General features: G+C 38.1%; 1 protein-coding gene across 4 annotated transcripts in view; it reads right to left on the bottom strand.

Moving 5' to 3' along the window:
* Positions 1-3,598: 3,598 nt before the first annotated feature.
* The window catches only part of MAP3K2 (mitogen-activated protein kinase kinase kinase 2), a 118,243-nt gene continuing 106,659 nt past the window's right edge, over positions 3,599-15,182 (bottom strand). For all 4 annotated transcript variants that reach the window (XM_014589843.2, XM_014589844.2, XM_006153694.3 and 1 more), the window contains 3 exons: positions 13,976-14,105; positions 8,046-8,223; positions 3,599-6,030 (listed from right to left, as the gene is read on the bottom strand). In XM_014589843.2, coding sequence (XP_014445329.1) covers positions 5,805-6,030; positions 8,046-8,223; positions 13,976-14,105 — 534 coding nt within the window. In that variant the 3' untranslated portion in view covers positions 3,599-5,804. The remainder of the gene's footprint in view (positions 6,031-8,045; positions 8,224-13,975; positions 14,106-15,182) is intronic.

The raw sequence follows: 15,182 nt of genomic DNA, 5'->3' as shown, positions 1-15,182 counted from the left end.
ATTAGATTTCACTACCCCTGGATTCCTTGTTCCTCATCCCAAGTCTCATTGCCTCAACATATGTAAACCACTTAAATGATCTCTTCAAGACAAGAACCAACCACCACATGGCTCTGCTATGAAAATTGTAACTGAACCATGGTATACAGAGAACTTGGATGGTACCAATGTAATTGAATCAAGTAATAAATCCAGGAAAGTTTACTATGTCTCTTAATAATGAGACTACTTCTTTCTATGCTTCTCTTAGGAACTGTATCTAGTGGAGACTGCACTGTGTCTATCATGGACAAATGCTAATGTTTCTCTCCTAACCAAGATTTTAAAAAAAGAGAAAAAAGAGGTAGAAAAGGGTAGAAGAAAGAAGCTGGCATTCGGAAATATTTAAGGGCCAACATGCAGTCTAAGGCCAAATGAATTCTTTTTTTTTTTTTTTTGAGAGGTTTTTCATTGTAGGGCGCACGCGCTCGCCAGACAGAGAGAGAGAGAGAGAGACAGGGAGAGAGAAAGCGAGAAATCACCCCCCATGGGGGATGGCCACGCTGCAATCCCTTCTCCTCCATTCTCCTCTAGGGATCTTGGGCACGCACACACATGCGCCCGGTGTGGATTTTAAGCCACCGGGTCCAGGATGCGAACCGTGGTCAACTATGTGGGAGTCCAGTGACATAGCCATTATTCCAACTGCTGGTTCCCTAGGCCAAATGAATTCTTGAAGCCTAGTGAGTTTGGAAAAAAAAATCTTCACTTTGATGGGTAACTTCAATTATTATTAAAATAAAAATTAAGGCATACAGAGAAAAAGGCACCACTAAAATTAACAATTACACTGCTTTTCATCAACATTTAACCAATCTTGAAATTCAAATAAATATGAGCATTACATTTGTAACAAAGGCCCAACTCAATGATAAAACAATATGGTCTCCAGAAATTATCCTGATCATAACATAGATAACACTGTTGATAGATTTCAATTTCTATCAAATGTTTTGAGTATTTGATACACAATTTAGACCAGAAGTTTTTTTTTTTCCTTTAAAAACAACATCTGGAAAAAAACACCCTGTGTTGTGGAATAAATGCTCTAATAATAGAACCAGTTGAATAGAGGCTGTGTTTTGTGTAGTAAGCAGGAGTCCTGAGAGAGAGGCTGCCTAACCTAGTGGGGCCAGCCAATCTGCAGAGATATTTACCCTAATCTCTGTGGTCATGTCAACTATGTGGGAGTCCAGTGACATAGCCATTATTCCAACTGCTGGTTCCCTAGGCCAAATGAATTCTTGAAGCCTAGTGAGTTTGGAAAAAAAAATCTTCACTTTGATGGGTAACTTCAATTATTATTAAAATAAAAATTAAGGCATACAGAGAAAAAGGCACCACTAAAATTAACAATTACACTGCTTTTCATCAACATTTAACCAATCTTGAAATTCAAATAAATATGAGCATTACATTTGTAACAAAGGCCCAACTCAATGATAAAACAATATGGTCTCCAGAAATTATCCTGATCATAACATAGATAACACTGTTGATAGATTTCAATTTCTATCAAATGTTTTGAGTATTTGATACACAATTTAGACCAGAAGTTTTTTTTTTTCCTTTAAAAACAACATCTGGAAAAAAACACCCTGTGTTGTGGAATAAATGCTCTAATAATAGAACCAGTTGAATAGAGGCTGTGTTTTGTGTAGTAAGCAGGAGTCCTGAGAGAGAGGCTGCCTTAACTAGTGGGGCCAGCCAATCTGCAGAGATATTTACCCTAATCTCTGTGGTCATTTAACATTTCCCTTATAAGAGCCAATGACTCCAAAATTGTTTTCCTTTCACTTCATGAAAACAACCATAACATGGTAAAACATCACTGCTGAACATCCTGAGTCATGGTACAGTAACTGCCCCTGTTCCTTCTAGACTGTGACCTCCTCAAGGATGTTAATTGAGTACCTAACAACATAATTTGCAATTATTGAAGGAGGAAATAAAAAAGATTTACCTTATTTTTAAAAGAGGTTGGATTTATATACCTGATTGACACCAGGTGATTTTACATAAAGCCATTGGTTCCTAAATGAAATCCTTAGCACAGAACTCTGCCATCGACCAAGGAGTCTGCATTTGGCTTAATCATCCTGCTAAATTATTCAGATCTGATTTAATTTTCTTAGTGATTACATTGTCTTAGAACAATTCCATCTCAGAAATACCATAGATCAGACCTGACATATGGAAGAGCTAACATGGCAGAAAGCTACTATAAAGAAACAGTTCCTCCTTTTTTATGCAGTTTTGATTGGGAACAAAGTGAAGACTTTCAAGTGAAAGTCAACCAAATTTTCTCTAAAATCAAAGTTTTGGTCTGTCTTTGTAGTTCAACATATACATCAATATTTATATTAAGAATGACTGTGCCTTTCTAAAACTTTCTAAGGCAATAGTCTTACTCATTTTTTAAATTAGAAACATGTTTTGTAAACAAGGAAAAGCACTAAAAATTTTCTAGTTATTCATACTGAAATTTTCTAAGTCTGTATAATTTTAAATACATTTTAGAGAATTATCAACCCACCAAAATTTTCATTAGTCATTACAATATTTTTCAACTCTTTTATTCAATACATTTTGTAATGTAAAAGATCTTATATTTGGTCCAAGCCTAAGTCGTGCCACTTTGAATCTCTCAAGGCCGAAGTAGTTATTTCCTGAAAAGCACATGTAAGACTGCCAGTGAATCTTCTCCAGCACCAATAAGTCTGCCATGATCAAAGCAGAAAACATCTGAAAGGCACAAAGTCAGCAGTCTGGCCATTACCCAGCCTCAGTGAAGCAACATTACAGTATAGAAGAATCAGTTGTGCATTTAAAAACAGAACACATTTAAAGTCACCTTAAAAAGTTCAAATTTCATTTGTTGACTCATATCATTCTTAGAAAAAAGAAAAAAGCAGAGTGTTACATTTAACTTCCCCCAATAAAGATGTTTCAAAATGTTCTTTTTCTTAGTTTACTTTTGGTCTTCTGTATTCCCTACCCCCACCTTCAACCACCTTCAAGCTTTTTTGTTCTAGTAGTTTATATAAATATATATATATATTAACTTTCATTGTGATTTTTGGTGCATTCTCAACTTGTTTGAAATAAATTCACATATTTTATATAATAACTCTGTGAACTATTTGTCTATTTTTAAGTCTTTACATAAAAAAAACATTACTTCCCTGGAGCTAATACTTTCTCTTATAAAGTAAAGGTCTTCTGCAGCAGTGGTAAAATAATAGCTTCTTTTCAGGTGCCTTTATTGTCTATAGCATCTAGGAAAGAAAGAGGAGACTGAAAACATTTGTTTTGTTTTGTTTTGTGTTCAAAGTTTCCCTAGATTTCTCTCTAAAGAACATCTTAGATTCTATTCTGCACTGCTGGTTACCCTGACAGACCAAATATGAGCCAAAGGGAAATCACAACCACACAAGACAAAGAAATAAAGGAAAAGCCCACTGGTCCAGATACCATCATCTTGCTCAAGTAGAAAAGACATCTTCGCTTATAAAAGATAAAGAAATTGTAATAGATCCACACACTTGGGGATTATGTTTCCAGCACAAGAGTTGGCAGTTTATTAACCAGGATTGGGGGTAGGAGCAGGGGGCACCTAATTGTTTTTCCTTGCAAGCTGCTTCCTTTTATTTGAAGGGTATGGGAGAAGCACTGGCAATTTTGTGCTTTGACTTCTCAGACTGGCTGGGGGGATTTCAAAAACTCTTACAGGGTAGGACTTTGACACAGTAAACCAAGATTTAACTAACTTCAGAAACAAATTATTTTGGAAGAGGCCCTAAATGAGCATATCTTTTGGCAGAAAAAAAGAATACCTGTGTCCCTTATAAATCCCATGAAAGGCTTTGTATTCAGAGCCACCAGGAAGACTTACTACTTTCTAGACCTTTAAAATAAAGTACTCAGCACTTACTTTAATATGCTGAAAAACTGCCAGTGGTCCAACTACTGATAGTTTCATGTTTTTCAATAGACAATCCCACTAGAGATAGTAGGACCTTTCCAGCTGCACCTTTCAGTTTGTTCTCAGTGGATACATTATACTAAAAATATCTGGCAGTTTTTTAAACCTCCCTGTATTATAGTTAACACTTTGTTTTAGTATCTTTTCTTTACCCACGATTACAAATTAACTTTTAAGGAAAGAACATATACAGACAGCTGAGTTCAAAAGGCTTGATATTCAAATTCATCAAATTCATCACGTTTCTAAAGTGGAAGAATTGCTGACTTGAGTACGATATACAGCTGGTAAGGAAGTTATTGTTATCTATTGTTTATTGAGATCATTCACTCTTTATTAAAAGTAGCAGTATCTGCTCATAAAACCCTCATTTACATTACGCCATTTTCTCTTTGAAATTTACTTTTTTTGTATTTACTGCTTTGTAAATGGCTGTTTTCAGTTTGTAACTAGAACTGATCTTTACATCAGGGTTTCTCAGCCTTGGCATTTTTGACATCTGGGCAAGAAATTCTGGGAAAAGGGAGGTACTGTCCTTGTGTACTGTAGACTATTCAACAGCATCCCTGGTCTCTACCCACTGGATGCCAGTAGTATCCTCCCAGTTGTGACAACTCACACTGTCTCTAGGCACTGCCAAATGCCAAGTGAAATGAACCCTGCTCCACTGTTGACAACCATTGTTTTTACATATATTTTTGAGGTGCTTTAGTATTCTGTGATCCCAAGAACAAGGGTTTTATCTCATGACACTAGCTTTAACAATGGATACTCTGGGCTGAACTCTTAGTTCCTAAAGAATATTATCTATGGGGAACCAGAAGCTGGAAATAGGAACATAATACACATGATTTTCATTATTTCTCCATTTCCTTAATTTTGGGGCTTTCTCCCTCAAGTAAAGAACATAGTTTAAAATATACTAAGCAACATTTACTGCTTTTTATCATGATTTCTGATTATTGGTCAACATGGTCTCCTTTACTGCTCTTATGTTTAATGAGAGACAATAGCAATCTCCTTCTTTTACTTGAGTAGGCTCATTGACTTCCTGTATCTGCTTTAAAATAAAAAAAATTTTTAAGCACAAAGTTATCCCTCAAGGTTTATAGATTCCAGTATCATGGACCTACTATAGTGTATTTGTTTACTATACTGGTTAGAATTAACAAACATACCTCTTAAGAGACTCATATCTTCTATCAAGATTACTACTGAGCAAAAAACTTGGTTGACAGAGGTTAGGATCTAAAGAATATAGATATAAGAAGGAATCTATATTTCTTTAAGTTGAGTACCTACCCTAAACTCAAGTTTAGGGCTCAACCCCACAAATGAGGATCTATTTTAAATACTATCACTAAAAACTACCAATTATACATCATATTCTTCTCCTTATTTTCCATGTCTCCCCATCACCACCATTATGTCAGTGATAAAGGGAAAGACTACAATCTTTAGGTATTCCAAATGATTTTTTTGTACTAAAAAGAGTGACTATGTACTAAAGTGCTTTATCTCTCTGAACCACATCAGTACATTATAAAAAAAAAAATTTAAAAAAAAGTTTCAAGTTCTTGTAAGGAAAAAAAAAGATTAAATATAAAAAATTTAGTTACTATTATTATTAAACAAATTTAACCAAGAATCAAGAGAAACACTTTCCCTCTTGTCTTTTTTTCTCCCCCATCTCTCTTTTTATAAACAACAAAAGTGCAGTCAGAGAGAAGGTAATAAACAGATGGGAGCTGGGTGGAGGCACAGGAGAGGTTATTGGCTGCTAGTGATAATGCACAAACATGTGCCTTAGGAGTTCCTCAGCTGAAGGTCTCAGTTTGGCCTCTACAAAAATCCTTTTGAGGAAGTCTCGAGTATAGTCTGAGACATGAGGTGGCAGCTTCGGGTTTGTTGGCTGAGTGGCGATTTTAAAGATGGCAGCCATTGCTTCGAATTCAGCCCAAGGTGGCTTTTCAGTTAGCATTTCTACCACAGTACAGGCTACACTCCTACAAAGAAAGAAAAAGAAGTGGTTACCCAGACAACATCACGAAAGAAAGCTGGTTAGCTAAAAAGTGAGAAACAGGAGTGAAGTCCATGTGAGTTTGTTCATTCATTCATATAATTCTTTTCAATTTTGATATCTGTTAAACTGGGAGTCATATAACAGATAGCATTTAGGAAGTTTCTTTTCTATTTTGTGGTATTTGAAAAATATTTTATCTATAATCAATGGTATCTTATAGTCAATGAGTAGTACATACTTTTTTTCCCCAAATATCTGAGTTTTTTTTTTTTAATTAACTTTATTTATCCATTTATTTTGACAAGAGAGGAAGAGTGAAAGAGAAAGAAAGAGAAAGACACCAGGTCCGGGACTTGAACTATGGTCGGCCATGTGGGAGGCTGGTGCCCTTAAACACCATGCCACCTGCCGACCCCAGTAAAAGAAGGGACTAATCAAATAACAATTTTAGGGGTTGGACAGTGGCATAGCCATAAAACACGAAGATGTGCAAGGCTGACCCACGTGAGAAGGTTCCAGGTTTGCATTCTGAGACCTCCCCGAGCACACTGGGCACACGTGTGCCCATGATGTGGAACTGGCTGAAGCTGGAGGTAGACTGAAGCATCAAGACCCTAGAGGATATTGTCTCGTCTCTCTTTCTCTGCATCTTTTTCATTTGTGGAAAAAAAAGTAAACGTTCAAAAAGTATTAAATTTTAGGAATGGCAGATAGCGTGGTGTTAAGGGCGCTGGGCTCCCATAAGGCCAACTGTGGTTCGAATCCTTGACTTGGTGGCTTGCTTTCTCTCTCACTCTATCTTCTCTGGTCAAATTAAAGTAAGTACATAAATAAAGCTAAATAAAATAATTCTTTAAAAAAAATTAAATTCTCGGACCAGCAGATGCTGTAATGGTTATGTTGCTGGACTCCCAGTCTTGAATCTGGCAGCTTAAAACTCATGCTGGGCACTACATATACTTTTTTAGATCTATAATAATTGTACATTTTCAGTACATGAACACAATGTGTTATGATTAAATCAGTGTGATTAGAATACTCATTGTATTAACCACTGTTACTACTTTCCGTTGGAACATGTACATTTAAATATGACTTGATTTCAAATATAAAGTTTCACTGAATGGTTCTAACTACATAAAAACATAAAAATAAAACATAAAAATCAATGAAAACAAACCACAATTTAATGATTATCGCTTAAATTAAATCATTAGGCCAAAACATCATTCATTTATTATTTTTATTTTATATAATTTTTTAACCTAACATTAAAAATAATTTTAGAATGGGCCAAAGGTGGTGTCATGCTTAAGACACTGGATTCCTACATGGCTGATCATGGTATGAACTCCAGACCTGGTGGCTTAAAAATTACACCAGGCATGTGTATGTATGTGTCCAAAACCCAGGAGGAGAATGGAGGAAAAGGGATTGTGGCGTGGTCATCTACCATGGGGAATGATTTCATTTTCCCTTTCTTTGTCTCTCTCCTCACTGGCAAGTATATGCACACTAAGGCAAAAACCTAAATAATAACTGTGTCTTTCTCTTACAAAGCCTACAAGCATTAGAAACTGTTTGCCTTTAGGTACTTTCAGATGACTAAAATCTGTATCTATTATATTTTCTGGAAGAGCAGAAAGAAATGGACACTTTACATTTGAATTTAAAATAATTAAGCAATTAAAGATTAATTGAATTATAATACACTGACAACAAAGATTCATTACTTTTAAAGTTCTCCAAGGAAATAAAATAAGCTAGCTTTGCAAAGCTCAGGTTTGTGTAAGACAAAATCCTTTTTGAAGAATGAAAGATGGGTTCAAGGACTATAAGACTCAATTAGGCACAATTAAAATTATGTTAATCCTTGCCATTCTTCTATCTTATTTCAAAAGTACAAATGATAATTTAAATTGGCTCAGTAATTTCAATCCTGGGTGGAATCCATAAGAAGACAGGCAGTTTTCATGAAAGCCTCAGACAGAAACCTACCAGATATCTGCTTTTCTGCCATAGCCTTCTCCACTGATTACTTCAGGGCTCATCCAGTATGGTGTGCCTGTAACGGACTTCATTCCTGTCCCTGAGAGACAGATAGTCTGAAGCCGTTTGCTGGCCCCAAAATCTCCTAGTTTGACGTTGCCTGTTGAATCTCGCAGGATATTTGCGCCTAAAAATAAGAAGCAGTCTTATTTCGTTAGCAGTCTGGAATTATATTGTACAAAAGAACAATGGCAGAGAATTACTTAGTAGACTTTAATCTGTTTCCAAAATTAGGCTTTTTATCATCTTCTGGGCAGGACCTGGTGTAAAGCCATATACGATTGTTGCTCAATAAAGATTTGCTGCATGGACACAGAATTTTTAGTAAGCAGGGTGTACTTAGGACCTAAGAAGTTTCTCCCACTGAAAAGGACTGGTGCAGGGGGAGGCAAGGATGAACAAGAAGAGAAAGAGGAAAAAGGACTGAGAACAAATCTCAGTCAACAATCAAAGAAATAGCAGGCTCTTGGTCCTCATTTTTCTGTCATAAAGCAAGAAGCCCATGGATGAAGCTTAATCCCTTGAGCAGCCAGATTTTCCCTAGAACTTCCTGAGGGACTTCTATCACTAAAAACTTCTAGTACTTTCTCCCTTCTATTACATATCTTATAGTTTTTCTTAATACTGGGTTTTACTTTATGTTAATGTCTCAATTTCTTTTTTTTAAGAATTATTTTTTTATTTAACTATATTTATTTATAATTTGACCAGGGGGTGGAGAGAGGGAAAAGTGAGAAAGCAAGCAGCCAAGACTCAAACTGTGGTTGGCCATGTGGGAGTCAGCATCCCTAACCATCATACCACCTGCCAGCCCCTTACTTCTCAATTTCTACCTGTATTTTAAATGTATTATAAGTAACCTTTCAACTTTACATGTTTTAAATAAAATTTCATCTACTTTCATAATAAACTTTTTACTTGGGATACCTTTAGATTTGCACAACAACTGCAAAGACAGTAGAGAGAGTTCCCATATGTACCTACACCCAGTTTACTGTATTAATATCGTACACTTGCAGGGTACATTTATTACAATTAACAAACCAGTCTCAACACACTATTACCATCTAAAGTCCACACTCCGTTCAGATTTCTTCAGTTTTCTCCTAATGGCCTTTTTCCCTCTCAGGATCACATACTAAATTTAGTCATCATGTCTCCTTAGGCTCCTTTCAGGGGTGGTAATTTTCAATGACCTTTATATTTCTGAGGAGTACTGGCCAGTTTTTTGTTGAATGTCCCTCAATTAGGATGTCTCATGTTCTTGTCATGATTAGACTGGAGTTAAAAGCTTTGGGGAAGAAGACCACAGGTGAAGTGCCACTGTTATCACATGGTATTAAGGGAATATACTGCCAATATCACAGTTGATATCGACTCTGATCAACAGGCTGAGGCAGGATTTACCAGTTCTCCACTCCACTGTAGTTCTCCCACCCCTGTACTGTCTCTTAGGAGGAAATTCACCATGACCAACCCACAGTTAAAAAGTAAATGGCCCAGCTTGGTGGCATAGTTGGTAACAAACTGAACTGCACTGCTAGAAGCCATGAAGCCAATGCTGGGTTTGGATTCCTGGATCAGCCTCTAAACATGTTGGGTGCAGGGGCTGACAGGTGGCATGGTGGTTAACGGTGCTGGACTCCCACATGGCCAACCATGGTTCACGGCCTGGACCTAGTGGCTTGCTTTCTCACTTTCCCTCTCCCTCCCTCTCTCTCTCTGCCCCTCTCTAATCAAATTAAAATAAATAAAGTGAAATAAAATAACTCTTAAAAAAAAACATGTTAGGTGGACATGTCCAAGGTTCTTGCCAGAGACAGAGAGAGGGAAAGTGAGAAATCACTCCTTCCCTAGAATGAGAATGGCCATACCATAGTCCCTTTTCCTCCATTCTCCTCTTGGGATTTTAGGCATGCGCACGCAAGCACCTGGTATGATTTTCAAGCTGCTGGGTCTGAAACCATGACTGGCCATGCGAGAGTCCAACACCTTAACTACCACGCCACCTGCTGGTCCCCCAAAACAGTATCTTAGTATTAATCGAATAGTCAGTGTTCAATCTGCACATTAAAAACATAATCAGAATCCAGGAGGCCAATAGGTGATATGGTGATTAAAGCACTGGACACCTACATGGCTAAGCATGGTTCGATTCTGGGAGCCAGTGGCTTTAAAATCATGCCAAGCGTGTGTGCATACATGCCCAAAATCCCAAGGGGATTTTTCCTGTTTCTCTCCAGTGAATGCACGCACCCTATGACAAAAACTTAAAGAAAAAAAAAGTCGGAATCCAAATTTGTAAAGAATCTAAGTTGTTTGTTATAGCTTTCTCATGGTTTAGAGTTTGCTGCCTGCATCCTGAGGGGTCATTTTAACAAGTACATGTTCATACATATGTGTACACATACATATCTGTATGCACATATGTATGTTCTATGCAATTTGGTAGCTAAATCTGGAGGCTTGATCCAAATCAGAGTCAATTTTGGAAGGAGGTCAGGGAGAGGGGATATAAATGAGACAGACAAGACCAGCAGATGGTATGTTGCTGGACATCCATGTAGTGAACTGTGGTTCGAGTATCGGACCAGAAGGCTTAAAACTCATGGCAGGTGCATATCTGTACATGCCCAAAATCCCAAGAGGAGAATGGAGGAGAAGGGACTGCAGCGTGGTCATCCTCCCTCGGTGGGTGTGTGCGTGTGTGTGATTTCTCGCTTTCTGTCTCTCTGGAGGGTGCATACACTTTATTGCAAAAATCTCAAAAAAAAAAAAAAAAACTAGATAGACAATTCCCATTTTAGACTATCTCTATTTCACAAATGTTGGCAGCTGTTAATGCTTAGTATGTGTATCTATGGTTTCATCGGTGGTTGTAAAATACTACTATTTTATCATTCTTCGTTAGTGAAAATAGTTCTCTAGGTTTGTTCCCTAATTTTGTCTGTAGGACGTGTGCACTAGTCAGAGACAGACAGAAATGGGGCGAGAGGTAAGGGGGGGTTAGAAAGCACTTTCCTGGGGGAGGGTGGCCACACTGCAATCCTTTTTCCACTCTCTTCTCGGGATTCTGGGCATGCATGTACATGTATCCAATGTGTTTTCCTTTTCTTTTTTTCTTTTTAAAGAATTATTTGTTTAATTTTATTTGTTACTATTATTCCACAATCTGATCAGAGAGAGACAGAAAGGGAAAGCATGTAAGTAAGCTTCCAGGTCCAGGACCCAAATTGCAGTCAACCATGTGGGAGTCCAATGCCCCAACCACTACCTGCCAGCTCCCCACAAAGTACTTTTCAATCCACTGGGTCTGGGACTTGAACTGTATACTCAGCCATATGAGATACAGTCACCTGAATCTCCACGCTATCTGCTGGTCACCCCCCATGAAAATACTTCTATAGTCTATCATTCTTTATTTTTTAGCCATTTCTATAAACGTAAGTTTCTGGGCCAGTCCTATAGTGCAGTGGTTAAAGGCTATGCAGAAGAACCTGGATCCCACATGACCAACTACACCTTGGGGCATGGTCTGGAGCTTGAAAATGCCAGGCACATGTGTGCACAACAAAGATCCTAATAAAATGGAGGAACAGAGGAAGAAGGATTATGGCATGGCCAGACCCCACTGAGGGGTGTGCTGTAGCTCTCATTCTTTCTCTCATGTACACACACATACCCTCTCACATTTTTTTGGGGGGGTGGGGGAGAGGTTTTCGCTATAGGGCACATACACTCACTAGAAAGACAGACAGACAAAAAGCGAGAAATCACTCCCCAGGCGAGATGGCCACACTGCAATCTCTTCTCCTCCATTCTCCTCTCGGGATCTTAGGCATGCATGCACCCATGCCTAGCATGAGTTTAAGCCACCGGGTCCAGGACTCGAACCACAGTCGACTACATGGAAGTCCAGCAACATAGCCATTATACTAACTGCTGGTCCCTGCCCTCTCACATTAAAAAAAAAAAAAAAAAAAGGGGCCCTTTTTTATCCACTATTTGGTCTTCAGTAGTACAGTTTTGGGAAAAGGCAGTCAGACTACAGGAGGCTTTTTTTAGAAAAAAAAAAAAAAAAGGATTTTGCCTTAGGGCATGTGCACTTGGGGGTGGGGAGGACAGAGACAGTGAGAGGGAAAGTGAGAAATCATCCCCCAGGGGGGATGGCCACACCACAATCTCTTCTCATTCTCCTCCCAGGACCTATGGGTATGCACACACACATGCCTGGTGTGAGTTTCAAGTCACTGGGTCTGGACTCTTACACAGTTGGCCATGTGGGAGTCAAGCAACAAAACTGTGATACCATCTGATGGCCTCTAGGAGGCTGCTTTTGAAATAACAAATAGATTCCCTAGCAACAATAATCAATTTATTTCTATCCAAAATTTCAGAATGAACTCAAAAGTAATCAACTATTTTCCCCTTTCCTTTACCATTTATGAATTGCTTATAAAAATTAGAAAATACAGATAAAGTGAAAAGTATGCTGAAGAAAACAACTATAAATCATTTTGCTATCCAGTGATAAACACTGTTAATGACATGGAAATTTTCTTTCTAGGTCATTCTTAAATTTTACAAACTTGAGGCCATCTTATATATTCAATTTTATATTTTACCTTTCCCCCTTACCAATATATTTGCTCTACAAAGCTTAAAAATCTGCTTGCTTGCTACCTCCTCATTTGACCAGAATAGTTCATCCTCTTTCTGGCAGGTATAGATGAGGATCCACTGAAGGGGTAACTCCCTCATAGCTCCTTTGCTCTACCTCATTGTGAGGACTAACAAGAAGCTGGTTTGAGTAAAGATTATTAATTGAATAACTTTCCTAGGAGGTTCATTAAACTATCAGGCTTCATACTTAACAACTGAGGTCTGCCTGAGATGGCAGATCATGAGCTGTGTCTTCATCCTCTCGGCCTCACAAGTAAGCTCCATTCTAGTATACATTCTGCAGATTCTACTCTATCACCAGAAACTGCTTAGGAATGTTCTCTTTGGCCACAGTACCACCATAATCAGAATGTGCTGCACCACATAGGGGAAGCAAAAGCCTAGGATTTCATCAAAGCCTCTAGCAAGACACATACATGTCCATGCACACACACGCAAATTAATTATTATTGATACCAATTTTTATAGAATCAAACCTCTAATATGGTGTTTGAAGCACTCTCAAATTTTACACATCACCACTGCTCCCTTTTGAATCACACATTTACTTATGTACCTGAACCCTGAATACAGTTGAATTTTTGCATTTTACAGTTTAACCAAGTTGGAGTTCATCAAACCTCAGTCTTCAGTTCTTCCCTCCTCTTTATTCTTTCCCTAGGTAATGCTATCTATTCCCATGACTTCAAATATGACGTCAGCATTAAGTATGTCATCATCGTAGCCAATTTTTGAGTACTTCTTAGGCACTTATGCATATTACATGCATTAACTCATTTAATCCTTACAGGAATCCTATGAGTTGATACTATTACCACCCTCATTTAGGAATATGGAACTGAGGCATGAGAGATGAAGTAATTTACCCCAGGTTGCACAGTCAGGGACAGCTAAAGCCGAAAGCTGAGTCAGGCCATTTGGTGACCACTCTATTCTAATCCTATGCAACAGGCATAAAAACATGGTCTCACTTGTATAGTCTTTTGAACTTAATTTTGTGAATTTCCACAGTGTAGCTACTCATTTGTAGGTGTCTGATGCAACACTGATAAAATCCATAAAAAGGCAAAACGTTTCACTGTAGTATTTTAGAAGTAAATGTATTAATTTAAACGTCAAATGTCTTAATAATATAATTTGTTTCATTTACAATCACAAGAACTGTGTACTTACGAAAAAAAAATCTCATTACTTACCTTTGATATCTCTATGGACAATCATATTACTGTGCAAATAATGAACACCCTCCAGAATCTGACGAGTGTATTTCCTAGTCACATTCTCAGTAAGAGCTCCATATGCTTTTAATTGGTCCTTAATTGAGCCCTAGGACAAAAGAAAACAACAAAACTATTACATGGTTTTAAATGAAAACTGCTATTAAATCTGTATCTGTTAAAGAGTCTTAGTAGATGACTACAGGCTGTAGCTGGTCAGGGCAGGAATTCTTGGTAAAGAAATAATAGGTCATGCAATTTCACATAACAGTCAGCTATACTCCTGACCTGGAATTGTAGAAGAGCATAGACCAGAGTAGAAGAGAGCCTTTACAACTTGTTTTCAACTTAATGCTCTAGGTTTCTATAATCTCCTGTCCTGTGCAACTCTGTTCTTAACAATTCTCTAGTTTAGGACCAGCAGGTTGGCATAGTGGTTAAAGTGCTGGAGTCCCACATAGTCAACTGCAGTTCAAGTTCCAGACCTAGCAGCTTGAAACCCTTGCTCATGACCAAAATCCTAGGAGGAAAAGAGACTGTGGCATAGCCATCCCTCCTGGGGGTTAGTTTCTTACCTTCTCTCTCTCTCTGTCTCTGGTGAGCACATGCACCCTACTGCAAAAATCTCTCTTAAAAAACAAACAAACACCTCCATTTTTTCCCTATTCCCAGAGGGTACATGCCAGACAGAAAGAGTAAACATGCATTCCTAAGAGAGAAGAGAGAGTATGCCTCCTCAGTGGGGCCCAGTCAGACTGCAGTCCCCCTTCCTCCTTTTCTCCTTCCTGTCAGGACCCTGGGCATGCATGCACACACATTTGGTATTTTGTTTTGTTTTTCAAGTTATCAGGGCTGGGATTTGAACTACGGTTGACTGGCCATGTGGGATCCAGCTTCTTCCATATAGCACTTAACCAGTCCTCCAGTCTTTTTATCTTTTTAATGTGTCTTAATCTTTTAAACATTTTTTCTTACTTTATCATGATAGAGCACACACGCACACATGTGAAAAAGAGAGAGGGAGAAAAAGAGACAAGCACTCTTTTTTTTTTTTTTGGAGAGGTTTTTGCCATAGGGTTTGTGTGCTCGCCAGAAAGACAGAGAGAGACAAAGAGACAGAAAGCAAGAAATCACCCCCCGGGGGGATGGCCACACCACAATCCCATCTCCTCTATTCTCCTATTGG

Source organism: Tupaia chinensis, unplaced genomic scaffold (assembly GCF_000334495.1).
Source record: "Tupaia chinensis unplaced genomic scaffold, TupChi_1.0 Scaffold000386_1, whole genome shotgun sequence".
In the NCBI taxonomy this organism is placed as follows: Eukaryota; Metazoa; Chordata; class Mammalia; order Scandentia; family Tupaiidae; genus Tupaia; species Tupaia belangeri.
Note: the sequence above shows the minus strand (reverse complement) of the source record. Positions and strands in the feature narration are given on the sequence as shown.